This window comes from Crocodylus siamensis, chromosome 1 (genome assembly GCF_052110815.1).
Source record: "Crocodylus siamensis isolate JL-2025a chromosome 1, ASM5211081v1, whole genome shotgun sequence".
In the NCBI taxonomy this organism is placed as follows: domain Eukaryota; kingdom Metazoa; phylum Chordata; order Crocodylia; family Crocodylidae; genus Crocodylus; species Crocodylus siamensis.
The window spans coordinates 125,083,504-125,105,834 of NC_143395.1; the positions used below are offsets into that span (position 1 = coordinate 125,083,504).

At 44.6% G+C, this 22,331-nt stretch overlaps 1 protein-coding gene across 2 annotated transcripts in view; it reads left to right on the plus strand.

The window, feature by feature from the left end:
• TULP4 (TUB like protein 4) overlaps window positions 1-22,331 on the plus strand; it is a 291,590-nt gene that overhangs the window by 237,906 nt on the left and 31,353 nt on the right. For both annotated transcript variants that reach the window (XM_090042154.1, XM_090042144.1), the window contains 2 exons: window positions 6,329-6,495; window positions 20,962-21,186. In XM_090042154.1, coding sequence (XP_089898280.1) covers window positions 6,329-6,495; window positions 20,962-21,186 — 392 coding nt within the window. The remainder of the gene's footprint in view (window positions 1-6,328; window positions 6,496-20,961; window positions 21,187-22,331) is intronic.

Genomic DNA, 22,331 nt, shown 5'->3' on the forward strand with positions numbered 1-22,331 from the left:
CCTCGTAGGGCCTGCCCTGCTGCCCCCTGATCATGCGAGTGGCCCTCCTCTGGACCCTCTCCATGTTGTCCACATCCCTCTTGAAGTGCAGCGCCCAGAACTGGACGCAGTACTCCAACTGCAGCCTGACCAGTGTCGGATAGAAGGGGAGGATCACCTCTTTGGACCTGCTCGAGATGCATCTGTGGATGCATGACAGGGTGCGGTTGGCCTTCCTGACTGCATCCCCACACTGCCGGCCCATGTTCATCTTGGTATCATTCGTGATTCTAAGGTCCTTTTCTGCCTCTGCACTGACGAGAAGGGAGTCCCCCAGCCTGTAGGTATGGTGCTGGTTATTCCTCCCCAGGTGCAGCACCTTGCACTTGTCAGCGTTGAAACCCATCCTGTGCTCATCCACCCACCCCTGTAACCTGTCTAGGTCTGATTGCAGCCTATTCCTTCCGTCTAGCATCTTATTGCAACCTATTCCTCCCATGTTAGAGGAAGACCATTGAACCAGGTATCTCTAGAATGATCTGTCCCGTGTCAGGCCATCCCTGGCATCATCTGTTGTTGGTTTAAAGATGCCAGAGGATACATCCCCACCTGTGCTGTTTAATACAGGAGCAGGCAATTATTTGGACTTGTGGGCCCCACAAACACAGGGTTTTGGTGAGCTGTTGCGGGCCAGGTCAGCACCCCCTTTCTCTCCACACCAGCAGCTCACCAAAACTCTCTAACCAGCCCTATGCCATCTGCCTGGTCCCACGCCCTGCCCTGGGACTGGGATTGCAGGGCCCTGGCCCCACGTTGTCCTTGCCCTGTAATCCTGGCCCTGCCCACCCATCCCACTCCTGGATGCTGCTCCCTCATATCCCAGCCCTTGCCCCATCCCAGCCAAGCATGGAGCAAAGCCGTGATCTGCTGCCATGACTCTGCCCCAGGCCCCAACTCAAACTGTCACTGCACACCCCAATCCACAACATCCCAGGCCCTAGCATCAGCTGTGGATACTGCTGGCAAGTTCCCAGTGGGGATCAAGGCGACTGCACAGGACGGCAGCTGACATGCTGATGCATCAGTGTCAGCCGTGGGCTCGGGTGGACACCCCAATCCATACCTGGAACTTGCCGGCTGATGTGGGTGTCCATCCAGTGCTGCTTCTAGCACATAGGGCGGGGGAGCTGGTGTAAGCTATGGAAGAGGTTGAGACATGCCCAGAATGACCCAGCAGCTGGAGACGCCAGCTCCCTGTGGGCTGGATCCCATGACTGCATAGCCGCCCACCTGCAGACTGGATACAATTGGTTGGCAGGCCAGAGCTGACCTGTGGGCCATATTTTGCCCATCTGGTTTAATAGCTATAATGGATCTGTCATCCATGAATTTGTCTATTCTGTTTATGAACCTAGCTATGCTGTCTGCCTCCACCACCTTCTGTGGTAATGAGTTTGGCAAGCTAACTAGGTGCTGCATAAAAAAGTACTTTCTCCTGTAAGTTTTAAACCTTTCTCCTGGTAATTTCAATGGGTGCCCCCTAGTTCTAATATTCTGGGATTTGATGAATCCTTATTCAATTTGTCTATACCCTTCTTGATTTTGTAGACCTCTGTCATATTCCTTCTCAATCTTTCCTTACCAAACTTAAAAATTCTGGCTCTTTTAGTCTCTCCTGATATGGCAGCTGCTCAATACCCCTGATCATCTTGGTTGCCTTCTTTGTACCTGTCTTTTCTTGTAAAGACAGATAGATTTTCTGTTACTTATTATCTGTAAGAAAACCTTAGAAAAACAAACTGAGGGGCTGTGTCCCCTAGCTACATAAGACCCTGCAAATGTGCCTCATTTTAATTGGATAATCTTCAGTGTTCAATATAAACTCTGGATCACATGTCTGTATTTGGTGTGTTCAGTATTGCTTTGTGGATTCTGCAGCAGATGTCTCCATCTGCACAGGCTGCTGAAGACCACTCTGTGTGTTTTCCAAACAAGACTTTGTGAAAATATTTTACACCTAAAGAAGTACCAACATATTTTTGCTGTTACACCAGTTTTACTCTAGGTATGAAAAAAAATCATCGCTTAATAAAGACCATTTGCATTATGTTGGAATAATGTAGAAAAATAAAACTGCTCTTATTGGAAGAATATCTGCTTTTCCCAAACACAAATACCTCTTTCCATCCACCTGGAAAGTCATGAAAATTATGACATCTGTAAAGCAGATTGAATAATGGTTGTGAGATATTTCATGATGTCCTCTTCAATCTGTATATTTCACTTTTTGTCTGAGATGCTGATTCTGTGATATCTGCTAGTCTGTTACCTGTCTGTTGCCCTGAGCCTAGCTGTCTGTTACAGTGAGCTACTTCTTCTTTCAGGGGCCAGGTGTCACTGAATCCACAGTAAGGGGTACCACAGAACCAGAGTATCCCAGAGGCATTCTTTCCAGAGCTCCTAAGTATCTGCCATTTACCTGCTATTATTGCATTTCTTCCTGGGCTGCAGCGTATTACCCATCATATGTCTGGATGACACTGGTGACCAGTTCAGATGAGAGGTGCAAGCAGAGCCCTGGCCACCTCCTTTGAGCTCTGCCTGCCTTCATAAAGTTCATAAAGTGAACTTTATAGCTTCCCTTCTAGTGAGGGTAGATCTGATCTCTGTAATTGCTGGGGCAATTGCTAAAGATGTATTGGCACCTGGATACCATAGCAATAGGCACTATATATAATCTTACATAAAAAAGATAGCTGCAACCAAAGCATGATCAGCATCCTCCTGGAGCCCTGGATAGAAGAATTTCAGCAATCTGAAAGGCAGCCCCTGTGTTCCATGTTCCTTTCTCTCAGGGATTCCTTGGCTTCTCCATTGACCTTCCTGGTAATAAATTGATGTGGATTTATCAGTATTTAATTTAAAGGAAAAAATAAGCCTTGGGGTTGTACTTCCATTTCCAATCCTTGAGCAAGCGAAGGTCATGGGCAATGTCTAGTCAGCCTGTGCTTCTGTGCAGCAGTATGATTTTAGGAGCTTAGAGAAAAAGGAAAAACTGCCAGGCAGGCACATTCATCCCTTGGCTTCAGTCTCCCAGAGCTCCTGTCACTGTCAGGCCCTTGATTCATTCTTCATTGGTGTTTATCTCCAGAGAGTCTCAGAACTAGATTTCAAGGGGAGGTAAAGATTTATAGCTAATCCTTTACTGACTACAGTCAATGACAGCAGCATTGGTCCTTCTGGGGCTACAGAGGCATGGACTTTCCCAGTGGCTGCCAGGTGGAGAAGGGAGATAGCTAGCCAGGAACTGGGCTTGAACCTGAGCAGGGGGGGATGACCCCCTTTCCCTTTGCTAAGCATGAGGCCCCAGTGAGACCCAGACTGTCCCAGTCCATATGGAGAGACTTCCCAGTTCCAGCATCATGCTGAGAACAGACAGCTGTGTGCCTTCTGCGGCCTCAGGCCCAGTCATATCAGCCTTATGACATGATGTGAAGGTTGGGCTTTCTCCTGTGTGATACTGCCTTTGCTATCTCCCATGAGTGGCAGGGATCAGGAGAGCTCCCCCTCCCAGCCAAGCCCTGTGGCAAGTGCCTCAGATGGGAGGGGGGTGTCTTTGCAGCAGGAGAATCCCAGCTGCCAGGAAGAGAGAACAAAAGCAGGGAGCCCTATGGATGCTGTGTGCTGAGGGGTGGGTCCTGGGAGCATCACACTGTGGTTGAACAGGAATTTTCAGATGCTAATATTTTTAGTATTACAGTGGATATGAATCACGAGGTAACTGGACAAGGACTTCAGGGAGACCCTCACACAAGCAGAAGATTTCTTGTCACAGATGTGGGAAGAGGCTGACTGGGTGGCATTACGGGAGGTTGCAGGGGGTTCCCATGGATAAAGGGGATAGTTTTAGCCAAGATTTTGGCAGACTTGAAAAAAGGAAAGGGTACTGAAGGAATTTTAGCTGAGAGCGTGGTCAGGAGCTAATAGCGGCAGGAGGGAAGCTAGTTTCTATCATCAACAAGAAAGATGAAGTAACAAGACATGGGGCAGTCTTTGCCTTGATCCTTCTGCTGACTGTCTCCCTGCAGGCACATGCACATCTGCCATCAGTCCCTGTCTGTGTAAATGTCAAGTTACCTGAGGCAGGTTCGGTGCCTTTCTCTGCATTTTAAAACTGCTTGGCACATCCTGGGTGATACCACAGTCTAGACTGGGGTAGGCAAAATGACAGATCTGGCTGGTGGGTAAAGGGGTCTCAGAAGACCCAGTTGATGTCAAGAGGGTTCCCCTGGCACAATAACTATGGATGGTAGCCATGAAGCTGTCTTCAGAGGACTACCCAGGTTGCTGCAGCTGGTTTCCACGGAGACCTTATCAGCAGCAGGGTAGTGACAGCGTGGGGGCTATGGTTTCCATGGAGACTGGCCCCAGCAGTGCTGGTAGGGCATGCGGCTGGGTGGGGAGGGGGGCCAGGGCCAGGATCTTAAAGCGGTGACAGCATGGTCTGGAGCTAGGGCAGTGCTGCGATCTGCTGCTCACATATCCCAGGCTGGGGCCAGTGTCCATGGGAACCCTGGCCCCACATTGTCACAGCCCTCGCACTCCCAGGGTCTCCATGGAAACCAGCTGCAGTGACACAGGCAGGGTCTGCTGGGAAATGGAGTCTGCCACGGGCCCGATCCAGCCCATGGGCTGGACTTTGCCTGCCCCGATCTAGATCGTAAAAAATAATTACATCAATAGCATGAAACTCTACACAGGATAAATGTTTTAAACTCAGAAATCTGTACAAGCTACACTACTGACTTTGTTTTCTTGATGTAAATGAAATTAAAGAGGCCAAAAAGCTTAAAGGATAAGATCCTCACCTCTTTTTTGACCATTGTCTGATGGGTAAAGGGGTCTCAGAAGACCCAGCTGATGTCAAGAGGGTTCCCCTGGCACAATAACTATGGATGGTAGCCATGAAGCTGTCTTCTGAGGACCCTTTTGCAGTCCCTGATATGGAGGCTTGTACAGGGCATGGGAGAGCAGGTGGCAAAGGGACATGGCAGGATGGAGCAGTGTGCAGAGGCTGTTCAGCCACAAGCCCATGAGGCAGTATGGGGAGGCTGCTGTACTGAAGGCCTCCAGGGCTTATGTGAAGGGGAGCAGCCTTCATTTGAGGATGAAAAGATGTCTTAAAACCACTACATCCCTTATCATCTTTGTGAGCTATAAATTTTGCTGCAACACAGACTCTCATGCTAAGACCTTTCCCCAAATGGCTGTGTTGTTTTCATGGGTATATAGGTACTTAGGCTTGTTCTTAAAACTGTGGTTGATTTAACTTATAGATGTCTAGTGTGCTTAACATTATATTTTCCTAGAAAGATAAATCCCACTATAAAAACACCTAAAGTAGCTCTGTACTAGGGGACTGTAGGCAAAGAGAGAAAATAGAGGGACATCATGAACACCAGCCTGTGAAAAAAAATCCTCTTGAGAAACAAACATTCTGCCTATAATGCATACAGAAGCATAATCCCCATGAGAAATATCATCAGAAAGGCAACAGTTGAAATAATACAAAACAATTTTAAATTGCACATAAAAGTCCTTGAAAATGACAAGTTGACAACTTAAAACAATTTTGAGATCCTTGCTGCCAGCTCTCATTTCTCTCCTGCTTCTTCATTTGAAGACAGCTTCTCGCCCACAAGCATCTTCAGAAGGTTCATGGCAGATTGAGTGTCCCAGGGCACAAAAGTTTGGTCTAGCCTACAGTTTGTCTGGGCCTGAAATAGCTGCCTCTTCCCTTAAAGGGATAAGACTCTGCCTCTTACCTTAAAGGCCAGCTCTGAACCCCTTGGGCAGATAAAACTACTGTTGACATGGAAGGCAGAAACACCAAATATTCCAGTGCTCTCGCTTACGTGAACTGACAGGAAGGTAGAAATTGGGGTTTGGGCGGGGGGTCAGAATTAGCATCCCAGAAGGAAGCTGTAGGCATTGCTTTCCATAATCTGCCAGAAGGAGAGGCAATTGATATGTATAATATATTCTAACCTCTATTATACCCAAGTTTATGGCTTGCTGACTCCCACATGTAAAAACAAGGTCCTGCTTTGTGACTGATTACTACACATAAAGATAAATACATCAGTACATTTTTACTCATCTACTGCATTTCGTTAGGAGCATTTTCAGAAATGTGTACGTACCCTACTAACTCAAACTGCTTTGAAAGTGAATAAGGCTCAAGCTTCTAGCTACTCATGAAAAGGCTGCTCCTATTAAATGTGATTACTGTGCTTTGCAAGGTGAGCTCCTTTCGCCTCCTAGTGGTGTCTTGCCTTTGTAATTTCAGATGTGGTGGTGCAGTGGTGTACACAGGGAGACTTACTGGCTGTTGCGGGCATGGAAAAGCACAGTCAGCTCACTGAACTTGGCAACAGTTCCATGCTGAAGAGTGCGCTCGTCAAGTTCTACAATGTCCGTGGGGAACATATCTATACGCTAGAGACACCCGTGCAGGTAAGGGATGTTATGAGATATCATGTGTAATGCTCATGCATGAATAATGTTACACCTACAGTAGCTCCACAGTATAGACAAATATTACTGAAGTGTTCAACTGTGGTTTTGATAAGCTTCAAGTCTTTGCTTTTTGCAACACCTAGAATGTGAATTAACATAAATTATTGTTGTTTGCCCTATCTGGGATTGGGGCCTCATTGTGCTAGGTACTGTGCAAACATATAGTGAGATACTTTGCCTGACAGACTACAATGTAAATAGGCAATATAGACCAAGAAAGCACTATTATTCCTGTTTTATAGGTGAGGCACCAATGAGCACATAGGCTAAATCACTTGCCTCCAGTCACACAGAAAGTGTTTGACAGAGCTGGGAACGGAACTTAACCTCCAAGTCTAGTACCCTAACTATGAGACTGCCCTGTCCTTAACCACAAAACTATAATGTGCAGGGTGCCTCTGCCCCAGTATAGAGGTAGGACAATCTAATGCAACAGGAGGTCCTAGAATGTGGAGTGACATGGTGTCAGACTGACACTGAAGCCATGATGGTCTAGGAGTTATGTGAGAGGCAAGGATTTTTCTGGGTGATATCTTTTCTTGGACCAGCTGCATGGTTGGTATAAAGTTAGACAAGCTTTCAAATGCAAGGCATTCTTCATCAGATCTGAGGAAAGCAGCAGCCACTGCAGTTATGAAAAACAATGGATGGGACTGTGAAATTCTAGAGGGAAGAAATTCCTAGTGGTAGCAGACAAAGAATTAGACAAGGTTTTTTCCCCCAGTCATCATGGAGAACCCCCTTCTCGCCCCCCACCCCCCAATCTTGGGTTAGCATATAAAGCGGGGGGAGTGGGGGGCCGGCAGGCAGTTGCCTCAGCTCTGACTCTGGTCCTGAGCCCAGGTTGGGGCCACAGTCAGACCCACAGCAGCCTCCTGCCCTCTCCCCCTCTGCTTGCTCTCTGCAGCTTCTGCCCCACTCTCTACCCCGTTCCCCCACTTACTGTCAGACACAGCTTGACTCTGGCTCTGGCTGGATTCCCTTCTGGACACAGAGCATGTGGAGCTCTATCCCCTGCCCAGCCACTCAGCAGCCTCTGCTGCTGCATGGTTCAGCAAGGGATGTGCTGTACTCCAGGGAGGAAATAGAGTCCCAGCAGCATCTGACAGTAAAGAGGGAGAGGGCGGAAGAGGCAGGGACTAGGGAGTGAAGGCAGAAGAGGCAGAGACTGGGAAATGAGGGTGGAAGAGGCAGAGATTGGGAACTGAGGGTGGAAGAGGCAAAGACTGGGGAGTGAGGCGGGGAAAAGGCAGAGACTGGGGAGTGGTGGGGAGAGGGAGACTTGGGAGTGGGAAGGAAGAGGCAAAAACTGGGAGGACTGAGGGGGAAAGAGGAAAAGACTGGGGAGGTGGTAGGGAAAGAAGCAAAGCCTTTGGGGAGCTAAGGGTGGAGGGTTGCCTTTGGGGGAGAGGAAAGCTGCAGGGGAAAAAAGTGGGGGGGTAGAGGGCAAGGGGTCTGTCTGACCCTCCCCTCTAGCCACTGCTTTCCCTGTGGAGCAGTGGGGAGGGGGTTGAATTCAAGACAACCCTCCAATAATTACTATACTTGGAAAATTGTAACAATTTTATAAATTTTTCACATATCAAATCTAATTATTGGGGGTCATCTTAAATTCAGAGTCATCTTAGATTTGAGTAAATACAATAATTCTTAACAGTAGTAACCAGACTCTTTGTTTGTTGTTGTTAATTTTCCAATATTATGGCGTGAGTTGTGCACAGAAGGCTGAGTTAAGGACCATCTGGCAAACTGACTCATGCATATCTTCGTTTGCATTTATTTATATTTAGCAGTAACCTGCAGTTATGCTTCAACTTGGATTTTGTTCTTCTTTAGATTTTGCATTTTTGAGAATAATGTACCCCACACCTGGTGTATGGGACAAACTGTTAGGGATTCAAGTGTGCGTACATGGTGTCTTAGTGCTGATTTAAGTGAAGAGCCTATTTATCCAGTTTTTACTGCTGTCACTGTACTAAGACAATTATAGCAGCACAACCACTCTCCCACCCATGTGAACAAAACAAATATAAATGCATTTATGCCAGTACTGCTTATTCCATATGGAAAGGGGAATCAAAATACCTGCATCCACAGGATGTATTAAACTTTCGTGAGTTATTATCCGTAGCATAACTATCTTATTAAAAACAGAAGTCACGTTCAAACTGCAGTATTTATACAGTCTGAAATCTACATGCAGACCAGGCCTAAATTTGGGACTTGATTCTCTTCTCTTCTTACTATGCTTATTTCTTTTTACTTAATAAAATTAATTTCTGATTTCTACTGGTAAGACCCACCCACTTGAATAGTGAAACTACATATATTGCCATTTGAGCTGCAAAAGACTAGAGTTTTGCAGATTATTTGGTCTTTTGACAAAATCAGCTAATATGGCTACTGCAAAAAGTGAGATTGCTAGTGACATTTGTTATTCAACATGTCTAGTCCAGAGTAGTGGATAGACAGAGTCTATCCCATTGATGGACTGGTCCCATTGATTTGTCTTATGAACACCAACAGCAGTAAAATCAATAATTTGCTGTAGAATGGCAGTCAGTGCTGTGATGGGATGTTATAAAAATCACCACTGGCAACTGAAAAGGAAAGGGTGAGAAGATGGGAATTTTCATATCTCAAACTCTATTATAACAACTATTTCCTCTGGAAAAAGCAGCACGTGATTGGGGATGTTGCTTTTATTTTAAACAAATCCCGCTCCTAATTTAATTAATGACAGGAGAGTTAAACAGTGCTGAACACTGCAAATGTCAGATTACTGGTGCAAAACATATTTAATATGAGGCACTGTTGTTTCATTTCTCTGATAAAACAGGTGTCTGAAATCTTTATCTGTAAAATAAATTAAGCTGTCATTGCTTATGCTCTCTGGATATGCTAGGTACATTTGTAGAGTATTAAGAAAACAAGACATTTTCAGATTGCTTATAATTGTAACTCGAAAGAACTAATATAAAATGTATATGAAAGTTAGAGAGTGGATATTAATGATTGTGAAGCCACAGCAAGCCAGACAGTCAGAACTGTTTACTTTGCTTTTATTATCACAGTGACAACTGTTTTCATATTTTCTGCCAAGAACAAACTGGTCCACCTTCTCCCCTGGCTTTGGTACAGTTTTGGTGTTAAATCATGTGGTTCCTAAATGGGCAACCTGTATTTGTGGTTAAGATCTCTGTATGTAACACCATAAACACAAGGATTGAGCTAGTTTAAAAGCATCCAATCCAGCATAACATTATTATATAAAAATAGTATTCATAGGTTGGAGGGTGGGGTTGGCAGGGTGTAACAGCTTCTCTTTCTCAGTGCTATGTCTGTGGCTACAACTCACCATCTGCCATACCCTCTGCTTCCACAAAGGTGCACTTATCAAAGGTTGTGTAGACTGAAGAACAAAGCTAGGGCTGTTTTTTCTACAAAGAGTATCCTGACCCCTTCTTGAGCCCAATGTGAATGTATGGTGTTCGTCATCCCACAGCGCTGGCCCCTCACACTTATCTCACTGGATCCATCCTTTATGGACTAAGAAAAGCTCAGGCCTGTAGTGTCACACACATATTGCATATCTGCTGGTGTTGCAGAGAGCTAATACATAATGCTTGTTTTATATGAAGAGCATGTGCTAAAGGCTGTCCATAAGCTGCTAGGTATTCAGAAGAATGCTGTCACTTCTTGAAAGCCTTCTTGTCTATCACTGCTCCCAACACACAAATACAAATCTGATCAAGGAGAGATACACCAGGTTCCTTCCTCTAGTGATTTAGTTTTTCAGCTGCTTCTCCAGCATTTTAAACAAAATAAAAAGATTGAGGTATCTTTATGATTATGCATTCTATTTGAGATGAACATTTCCTTCTTGTAAATATAGGCAAATGTTGATCCTCTGGTGCATGGTGTACATGTAAGAAGTCTAGTCAGGTGCCTGATGAATCCACTTGTGGCTGACAAGCCCAATTCAAGAGTGACACAGCTTCACAGAGCCATGTGTTGTTTGAGTTGGAGACCAAGTTTACAGCACATCGCTTTCTTCTTCTCGCTTTCCTTCCATCCCCTGGATCAAAGCCGCTTCATGTTGAGCTGCACCCAGTGTCAGATGTTCCCTCCAGATCATATGGGATTCTGCATGCTCCTCCAGCTTTCTACACTGATGTTGAACAAATTCATATAATTTTTTGTACATGTTGTAGTACTGCCATAAAGGGTGACCCAGCTTTTTAGAGCCACCTCAAATCTCACTGTACAAAATATTTGTGGGGTTATGGTCTCCTCCTATTCTCCTGACATGGCCAAGCCATTGCAACCTCCTCTTCTTGTTAGCGGTTTCTAAGTGTAACAGTCCTGTGCACTCCACTCCAGCACCTCTGTGTTTGACATTTTGTCTTCCCATTTTATTTTCAGGATCTTCCACAGTCATCTCATATGGAAGCTGTTCAGTCTCCTGATGTGTCTGTCTAGCAGTGTTGCCTCTAAGCTGTGTGGCATGCGCAGCCGTGCGGGCGCGCTTATGCCTCACTACCAGGTGCACCTGTGTGGCCGTGCACACCACGCAGCTTAGAGGGAACACTAGTGTCTAACACATATAGTCCATATTTCTGAACCATAAAGTAGGGATGACAGCACACAAATCTCATGGATTTGCATATTTACCTTAGCTGATAGTTTGTTATGTTCCTGTAATAGCCCAAAATTCTTAGCTGCTTCTCCGATTCTGTTAGTCGTTTCAGTCTGAAGGTCAAGATTCCTGCTGATCATAGAACCCAAGTAGCAAAAGCTGTCAGAAGCATCAAGAGATTTACCCTCCAGAGTGATGTCAGGCACTGTTTCTTCAACCATTTGGTATATGATCACAGTCTTCTTAAGACTAATTGTCAACCTGAAGCTCTCGCATGACACAGAAAATCTGCCCAAAATTTTCAAACAAAATTTGCTTCTTGAATTTATTTATGAAACCCTCAAAACCCTGGCATTAAGCAGAGATGGCAGTAGTAGTAATGGGCGGCACCTGAGACTTGTTTTTTACAGCCTTACTAAAACTGTTTACTGAAAGTGCTGCAACCCAGTTCTGTCACTTCGAAAGTCTGTGCTTGATGTGCAGATGGATCTTTATTGTATCAGCTAACTGTACCTGCTGTTGTAAAGCTGTCCTCTGAGTGGATACAGCTGCTTCATCTCTTCCTAATTAGACTTGAAATAGAGGAGCCTCCTATAACCTCTCTTCAAAACTGCCTCACTGAAGACATTACAAAACCTGTGAAGTTGTGATCTTTCACTTTTCTTAATGGTTCAGATTATTTGCCTATTGTTTCCCAGGGCTGTGTAATTCTCTTTTATATGTCCTGGAGGATCATAAGAACAGGAAGTAGAGCCCAGAGAACCTAACTCTAATCTCATGTACATATAGAAAGCTAGAATAATTGCACCTACCCTATTGAAAAACTGACATATGGCATGCCCTGTAATTAACTGCATGTGTAACAATCTTACACATAGAGCTAACTTTGATGAGCAGACAGCTTGATAGTGAAAGTATATTTTTTTCCAAGAATCAGTTATTTAAATGTTGATTCAGTATGATTGTATAAAAGGCTTAAAGATTCTGGGCAGTATTTGGCTGGTTCTTACAGAATTGCAGCTTCTGGTATTTTTGGCAACGGATGGGATCGGTGCATGCTTCGGAAGGGAGCTGAGATCATGCAGAAAGGGTGGATCTCAGAGCTGAAGACTTTCTTGGAAAGAATCAAACCAATTTTTTTCTGCCTCAGTGTTTCCATTGGCTACTGAAAAAGTAACCAACACTACAGTTTAAAGCTGTAGGTTGTAAACACCAGGTTTTATCTTGCTCCTATTAAAATCAGTGACAGGTTTCCTCTGTAAATACCAGGTTTTATCTTGCTTCTATTAAAATCAGTGACAGAACACCTATAGGGCTCAGTGGCAGCAGAATGGGGCATTCTGAATCTTGTTCCTTCATGTTCTGGTTTATACATTAATCAAAAGAAAGCCACTTCTGCAGTCCTCAGCCACTGGGAGAACTCCAAAGCCCGCTCTGGGGAGTGCCACATCTAGCAGTAAGTAAAGAGCATAACTGCCAGATCCCTAACACGTATTGCAGGATTCTGACCCTAGAGCATGCACCCCTGATTTAGCATAAGTCCAACTTTAAAGCAGCCAGAGTCTACACACTGAGGGCAGCATGAGCCATGGCCCCCAGACTGCAATGTGCTCTGGGCTGCTGGCTCCCCTGACACTGTGGGCTACACTACGCCTTGCCACACTGCCCTTCCCCCTGGGTTGGGGGCATGCAGCCAGAGTTGGGCAAAGAGGGGAACCCCAAGACCCTGACTGATGCTGCAGCCAGAGCAATAAGGGCAGTGGTGCCCAGGGGATGCAGACCATATGAAGTCTGCAGGCAGCCAGTTGGACAGGCCTGATGTAAAGTAACAGCGTCTAATAGCAAGCAAGAAAACCCTGCTGATTTCTTATATAATATTTGTCTGCTTTTAATTTTGATGGATAGCAACAGATATAGTCCCTCAAGATTTGGAGTAAAAGAGTAGAATTACCCTCTGCACTGATTCCGACTGACTGGGGATATACGCAAATTTCTAGTTGACCCGTTCTTAACCTTGTAGGACTAATGGGTCAGATACAGACATTACACATTTACTGGTCTAAGAAGGGACCTACTTAATTTGTGATATTACAGAAACCTCAGTCTGCAATTGTCCATGAAATCAACTTAAAAAAATAAAATTCTATCTCCCCAGTGGGAGCCAACAGTCTTCACTACTTTGCAGCCCACCCAGGAGGGGAGGGCACCAACTGGCAGGTCAGCGCAAAGGGCAACTGCTCACTTGTCCCTCTTTCCCCCCAGGTCCTCCCCACCTATCAGTGGCCAGGGGCAGGGCTGCACAAAGAGCAGCCCCTTCATCCCTCCTCCCCCTTCTGAACCCCCCCCCCCAGGCCTGTCCACCAATCAGTGACAAGGGGTGGGGGTGCAGGGAAATGCCTGTGAAATTGCCTCTGTGTTGCGACCAAGCTGCAAAACATTCTCTGTCTGGCCATGAATTAAGTAGGTTCCTATGTATAAGTGATTGGAAATAAGTTTATATCCATAACAACAGAAGTTTGGTACACACAGCTAGTTTATACCTGTAACAGAACAGAAGTTTGGCACACATAGACTGGTTTAAAAATGGAGGAACCTGGTCTAAGGTTTGTCCCCCACCTCCACCCCGTCTAGAGTACAAATGTGTGCTCTGATCACTACTGATCTAAACTGTGCTGTTTACAGAAAACCATGCAACTTAGATCGATTCCTCCTCAAACTTTTTGAATGTCTGTACCTAGCTGTGATGTCTTGTCTCAAACATACAAACATACCTTTAAGGACTGTGGAATGGTCTGTGAGAACACGTGTTGCTGGGATATTGGCAGGATTTTACAAAGAGAAGCATTTATTTAAGAGAGTTGCATTCAGCAGACTGGAATATGTAAGAAGTTCATTTTTGAATTCACCAAATTGGCCAGGTGTCTTAAAGTTTAAAGAGAGCAAGCGACTTCCTCACCACTATATTTTGAGTAGTTTAGATTGGATTTTAAATCACAACCCTGTAGTTTTTTAGTACTTTGCTGTAAGCATAGTTCATCTGTATTCTTCCTGCCCATGAAAGTTCTGGCCTGTGAATTGTATTAACGTGAGGGGTGGATAACCTGGAAAGGGTTCAGAGGAGGGCTACCTGTCTGGTTAAAGATCTACAGAAAAAACTCTATGTGGAGGGAGCCCTGAACCTCTTTTGCCTCCACAAGATTCATTGATCTTGTGGCCACCTACAGACTCATTGGGGGGGGGGGAGGGGAGTCAGCAGGAAGTAGGGGATATGATGTTTACCGGGGCGATACTCAGGGTAACTAAAAACAATGGACACAAGTTAAAATAGAGCAAATTCAGGCTGGATATCAGCAGCCTGTTCTTTACAGTGAGGGTCGCCAAAATATGGAATAGGCTTCCAAGAGAGGTGGTGTTGTCCCCTTCCTTGGAAATATTCAAAAGGAGATTGGATAGACACCTGGCTGGGGTCATCTGACCCCAGTGCTCTTTCCTGCCCAGGGCAGGGGGTCGGACTTGATGATCTAATAGGTCCCTTCTGACCCTAATAACTATGAAACTATGAATCTGGATCCATATATATATAGTAGATTAAGGAACAAGTTATTCTGCAGAAATTCTGTAATGGTTCCAGGGCTCCAGGTAGAAGAGGGTAGAGTTTTCAGTCAAGTTATGGGAAAAGGTGCTCTTCCCCCAGTGTCAAGTATTCCTGTGCCTGAAGAAGGATAACTGCGCATGAACCTTGCTAAGAACTTTTCTCCAACTACAGTACTCAGTTGGTCTAATAAAAGATACTACATCTCAAAGATCCTTGCCTACTTTTTATCTGGGAAAACAGATGTGGTTCTCTTGATCTGTGTGTACTCCACGTGGAATCTTTAGGTTTCTTGCTGCTGTATTAATGTGGTCTTCTGTGTACATCCCCCAAAATTAATCTTATTTGGGGGTTGTTGGGTGACACTGTAAGTTTGTTTTTTTATGGAGAGAACGACAAGGCAATTTATATTTTGCTAGTGAAGTGTGCTCCAGGATCTCAGTGGAGGCTTTGAGATGTTCAAGTAAGACAGTCTGTAGTAACCCCCGTTAACCTCTAGCTATTACAGCAACAGAACACAATGAGGAATTTTTATAGATGTTCACAACTGGGAAATGGAGTCTATTTTTTCTACAAGTTCATTATCTTGTCCTGGGAAAGACTCATTCGGTTAAAACTAAGTCTTTCAGCTAGACTTGAGATGTGGAAGATGCTTGGCTATAGAAACTTGGAACTGAAATAAATAAGAAACTAAACTGCAAATTAACTGTTCTGCAGTTTGAAGAATCGTACAATGCCTTCACTACTGAAGTATCTGAGCACCTCATAATCTTTGATATATTTAGCCTCCTGTCCTCCTCAGAAATTAATGGTTGCGTTCACATGACACAGATCTGACAAAGTAGGTTGTTGGCTATGAAAGCATGCCTCTCTGAACTGGTCAGTTTGTAAGGGTGGAAACAGAAGAATGTTTATGGCAGCACAAAGGCCAAGGAAACAGACGTCCATGCCCCTTGTGCCACAAATGGCCAAAATTTGTGGCTGCAACATAGGTGGTAACAATTTATGCCTCTGCTTAGCAGTGGACATCTGTTTGCTTTATGGTGCAAGAGTACAGCCAGCCCTTCCCATCAGAGTTGCCCATTCTCTCCAGCCACCTTGGGCAGGTGATCCCAAGGCTTGAGGGGCCCAATCCTGCATGCTCCCTGGGACTGTCTGCCTGGCTTTCCCTGCTTAGATCGATGCACCCCAGGGAATCTCTATGACATGTCTCTGTGAGCAGGGAAAAGTTGGGGTTTCTCTGTCTACAGAGACACACCGGGGTGGAAACTCTATGGTGCATCTCTGTAAGCAGGCAGCGCATCATCTGTTGTCTCACAGGATATCAATAGGCAGGAGAACTGGCAACATGTTTCGGCCAGTAGAACAGATCAGCTGTGCTTTCCATCCCAGCACAACTGATCTGCTTAATTTGATGACATGTTTCTAGCCTAAAGTGCCACCCTGCCTTCACTTGACATTGTACAGGGGTAAAGACTATGTGATCTGCCCAGGCTCACACAGAAAGTCTGTGGTGGCTGAAGGACCTGAACCCAGGCCTCACCAGTCCCATCTACTGTCCTAACCAATGCACCATCCTTTCTCACTCTGTATATGCACAGATACAGTTTCAGCCTTCTTTAAAGTAAAAGAGAGAAACATTCATGTTATGTTATTTATAGCCTTTACATCCGTATACAAACATGCCATTCACTAGTCAGATTCTCTGTTGCATCTCCCGGAGACCTCTATCTGGTCTCTCATCCCCAAAGGATTTTTAGACCTGCAGCACTAATCAAAAACAAAGTCTTATCTCACTAGTTGATGTCTGCCAGCAGGATTTCCTGCTCTGGATATGACCATTTCACACTCCGTGAGATTTCTGGTCCCAATAGCAAGGTGCTAGTTTAGGCAGAAAGCAGACCTTAACACCCAAAATTTGAGAGTCTTCAGGTACTTAAGTGAAATACCTGTCCGCTACATTCTAACTGAATTCTGACTGACTGAACTTCATAGCAGTTATAAAAGGTATGTATATTGTACTGCTCCTCTGTTGCGGTGAAAAATGAATGATATAAGCTAGCACAGGGAGGTAGCTTGGTCAAAGATATCCAGTCCAGTGCTCTAAGAAATAACATTCCCAATGCAGGTGATTCAGACACAAAGCTATCAAACTCATCATTAACCAGTTTTTTGAATCCTGCAGTCAGTGTGTTTCTTTGATAAAACATCTTAACTATTGCCTTTTCGTGTATTTGTTTTTTAGTTTAATAGTCCTGTGACTTAAATTCTCTGTTTGTGTGTGGAAGTTCAACTTTTTCCTTTCTCCATAGATTCATAGTTTCTAGGGTCGGAAGGGACCTGAGCAGATCATCTAGTCCGACCCCCTGCCATGGCAGGAAAGAATACTGGGGTCAAACGACCCCAGCAAAATGAGCATCCAACCTCCTCTTAAACACCCCCAGGGTAGGAGCCAGCACCACTTCTCTTGGAAGCTGGTTCCAGACCCTAGCCGCCCTGACCGTGAAGTAGCGCCTCCTGATATCTAACCTAAACCTACCCTCTGCCAGCTTGTGACCGTTATTCTTGGTCACTCCTGGCAGTGCTCAGGGGAACAGTGACTCCCCCAATGCCTGCTGATCCCCCCTGACTAGTTTATAACAGGCCACAAGATGTGGCCATGTTATTATTGATTTCTAAGATTCATTCAGACCCCTATATTTAGGGCTGAGATTCTTATAAAAACTAATGGGATTTTGTAAGGTAAAAAACAGTAGTGGAAGTACCAGAATTTAAGCACAGATTTCTCAGCTACTAGCAAAGAACACATGACCAAACATGGGGAAAAAAGACAGTTTATGGCAAAATCTGTTTGTATGCCCCAATAAAGTTTAATAAAGTTAAAGTTTAATAAAGAGTCCATACACGGTGGAATATTTTACAAGGAGTAAGAACATCTCTGGCTAATCATTTTCCACAATAGGTTTTGGATAGACCACTGTAGCCAGGTGGTAATAGACTTACTGCAGTAATTGATCCTCATCCTCACGTTTCAGAGAGACTTTATCTGAGCAATACATTTAAAGGTCAGGTCACACCTGGCAGTTCTCTTTTCCAGTGCCTAATAATAAAGCCTTTTTTCTTGTACCTCATTTGACTCCTTATAGCCCTTCATGTGTGAAGTGATGCTGGATGTTAGATATGAAGGGCACATTAGAACAGTCCTGCTGAAATGCTGCCCTGGTGAAAGTTCTGGCAAAATGTGTCTGGAGCATCAGTAAGCACCCAACAAACCAATACCAGCCCAGAGACTGGTTGATGGTTTAGAGTAGGGATGTCAGAGATGTGGCCTGTGATTTGGATGTGTCCCATGGAGCCATTTCATGAGGTCTACAGGGGACCCTGAGGTTCTAGGAATTTTGGGGGTGGGACAGACAGGGGCAGAGCCTGCTGCCAAATTCCCAGCTATGGAGTCTCATTGGGTATGTGTGTCTGTAGGAGGGTGGAGGAGGGGCAAGTGAAGGCTGTACTGACCTCTCACTCCCCTGGCACTTGACCTGCTGCTGCCACAGGCGTCATCACCCTCAGTGGGTCTGGACCTGGCCCAGGAGGCTCCTTGCCTTCTGGATCCTGCCTGAGGACACAGGTGACTTTGATACCCCTGGTATAAAGAACACTGGATATTCAAAAGAAAATGTTCTAAGCCAGTGGTACCCAACCTTTTTGCCTGGCAGTCTGGATGGGCAGTACCCGGTCCATCTGTGGGCTGGATCCAACTGGTGGGCCTGATCTGGTGTGTGGGGCAGGCATGGCAGAGCCCCAGTCCAGCTGTGCAAGAGAGAGAGGGCGTGGCCCAGGGCAACGCAGGGGAAGGGACATGGCCTGGCTCCAATGATCTGCAAGGTCCCTTCCAGCCCCTAACAATCTAATCTATGAAATCTAATCTATGAAAATCATTGAAAACCTTCATCGTGGTTGTGCCTTCACTATCTAAGCATTTTATATATATATGAATTGACTCAACTGACTTATGCAAAGGGATGTAGTTGGATTTACAGTACTAGCTCTACTTACAGTAGGATGTATGCCTTTGCACATCCACTGGTGCCCTCTCCCAGGGCTTCACTGGATGAGTCAACATCTCCCTCAGGTATATTTGCCTTGTGCCCTCTCTATTCAACCCTGCTTATTTTGTGGGCTGGACTGACCAGCTCACAGCTCCTAACCAGTGTGAGGTGCCAGTAGAGCCCTGAAATGTGGTTCATGCTCATACTGTAGAACATCCTGTACTGAACAAGGGGTTTTTTAAGCATCCAAACTTAAATGGAATTTTGAACTGACTAAACCTCTGCCCTGAAAGTATGTTGATGACAGGCTATGTAGCAGGTTGCTCATGATACCACAGGGATGTTTTGGTTCCTTTTGAAGTGTCATTCTTCACTACAAAGAGCCTTTAGCAATTGCTGTGAAAATCATAATGCTCACATATTGTTGTTTTGCATTTGTGTATCAGTCAGCCAGAGGGTACATACCTCCATGCAAGGATGTGTTGTGTGGGTATGGGATTGTATGTGTGTCTGCGGTACCTGGATTTACTGAAAAGGAAACTGCTCTACTTCCCACCCACCCACCGCCCTGTCTTAAACCAGTATTTTCCTTGAAATTTAAAATCAGGTTGAGATGGCACAGCAGGTAAAATTCTCTCCAGTAGAAAGTTGCTTCATCCTACTCTTTATCTTGAAAATAAACATTGAGGTGGCATTGTGCAGTTGCACTTCCTGTCATTCACATAAAAATCAGTTTGCTCTGGTTTCTCATCTTGAAACATTCAAAAGTCACAATTCAAAAAAAGTCTGTCTCTGAGGCTTACTAACATTTTTGCTAATCTAGTCCAGGTTTCTGTGTGTTGTGTAGTCTTTCACATTTTTCAGAGGTGGGGGAGGAAAAGCCTGATTACTTGGTTTTCTTTGCTAATGCCTGCCTTGTGTGTGGCTAATTCTTATTTGGTGTATTCTGATTAGAAGGATAAAATGTCCCTAATTGACCATGTTAACACATCTCCATCCTTTCAGTAAATTGTGTCCATTCTTCATCTAAAGAACAGGACCTAGTCCATTGGGCATAGGATTGTAGCCAGCATTGTGAACCAATGCTTCAGAAGAAGAAACAAGCCTTTTTAGAATGTGCTCACGGTAGCCTGCTGTGCAGTATTATTCACAGAGGAAACAATTTGTTTCTCAGCTCTGTTGCTGTTGATTCCATTGTGCTAGACACAGTATACACATGCACAATTAAAAGACAGCCCCCATGAGCTTACATACAGAGACAAGAGATGACAGGTGGACACAACAGATGTTAAGGAGAGCACAGCTAACAGTGAGATAATTATTAAAGCACAATAAACAGTGGTCATGGCACAATAGCTTTCTGGAGGCATCATGATAGGGAGAAGATTTAGAGAGCCCCTTCCATACTATGAAGGACAAAGCTTCAAGGATTTTTTGGGGAAAATTGGACTCATGGGAATCAACTCTAGCCCTCAAGCATGACATTGCCCTTGTCTTGGCATACACCTCACTACAAGCTGGTTGTTATGAGACTAACCAGTTTGTTTTTTCAATCCACCTATGTTACTTGACTCCTGCATCAGAGAATATCACAATCAGGTGCAACATTGGCTGTCTTAAATGTGTGTGTGTCCTAAATTTGCCCAAACATAGAGCCAAGAATATCAAAGTAACATCCTTGTGTTACAGTGTACAAAGGAGGGCCTGATCTAGCTGTTGCCATATCTTTTTATTCTCAGAAATCTCAATCCAGTTCCATCTCTTACCATTATTCTGTTAATTGGTATAAATTTGGACATTTATATCACTGAACAAAAAGATGAAGAAAAGGCAGTATGTATAGCCTGTCCATGATGGTGATTTAGATTTTTTTTTCATCTGGAAATACTTTGTAATAGGGCATTATGGGGGAGCGGTCAGTTTGGGACTGGGAGGCAGAAACAGCAACGGACTAATCACACCTTCTGCCAGTGACAGTAACTCAGTGCAAAGCTACTCTTATATTTACCTTTTGGAGAACCTTGGCACTGGATTCAAATGTTACTGTTGAACATACATCTTGCTGCACCAATGTCCAGGAGAAAGCTTATGCTGTGCTAAGTTGTACAATCTTCCTTTCCTTACAGCGTCCCATTATCTCTATATGTTGGGGCCACAGGGACTCACGCCTGCTCATGGCTTCCGGCCCTGCACTGTACGTGGTCCGAGTAGAGCACAGGGTCTCCAGTTTGCAGCTTCTGTGCCAGCAGACCATTGCAAGCTGCCTGCGAGATGACAAAGATATCAGCAAACTGACCTTGCCTCCTCGGCTCTGTTCATACCTCACCACTGCCTTCACACCAACAATCAAGGTAAAAGAGATCGGAGCCTTTTTTTCATTCTTCACTCTGGTGTTCCCAAGAGATAAGGGGGAATATCCTGGCCCCACTGAAGTCAATGAAAGAGCTCCAGTTGACATCAGGGAGCCAGAATTTAACCCAGTGGTTCCCAGTGAGAAAAGAGGACCCAAAAAGGAGAGAGACTGAAGATGAAAAATAAAAAGGACTTGTTTACACTGCTTCAGCACACGAAATAAGGCTTAAAATATTGTAACCATGAGGTCTTCTTTATGGTTGGTCTGTCAAGCAAAAGCCTGTGAGTTCACGGTGCCTGCCACTCACAGCAGATTTCTGAAGACCCACCTCATTGTGATGGTAAAATTGGTCTAACATTGGTTGTGCTGGAGCTGCACAGACAATGGAACTCTTATCTCCCTGCTTTATGTCAGGATGCTTATACATAGGCAGCCCCAAATATCTGTACTTACCAGAGTTGTCTGCCTTGAAATTACTGACAGAAACAATATTTTATTGCCACTTAGCCCCATTAGCCCTGCTGAGCCAACACAGCTAAGAGAAAATGAGCTGAATATTTTTCTTTTTTGCATATCATCAACAGAATTGCTTACCAAGTGCTAATTGCAGGGCCATCTGGTCCATCCCTTTGTCTTCTGATCATGCCCTCAGCTACACCTGTGGATCCCAGAACTGTTTATACCATCCCAGAACTGAGGTCTTAGCAAATAAAGTGCTTAGGTGCATCTGATCATTTTATGTAGTGCTGGTGCTTATTACCGTTTCATTTTATTGGGACAAATTCAACTTCTGGGTATAACAGTGTCAATCTGGAGTAGGTGCTTTGAAGCCAGTGGAATCTATCCAACCATACACTGTTTTAAGTGAGAGCAAACTGTATCCATTATATAATGACCCATTATTGCCACATGGTGAATCATGCTTTGGTTTGTTTATGAGAAAGCATTTTGTGTATCGCTAGTTTAGTAATTTGTGTACATAAATATTTTTGGAATGAGTTAGTCTCTAAAACACAGGGTTATATTATAACTGGTACCTTTGGAAAGAGTAAATGACATACTGTAGCTGTAATTCTTCCATCTCTAAAAGTATGTACTTTACTATAGAAAAGCTCACTATTCACCAGGACAAGCTTTACTCTC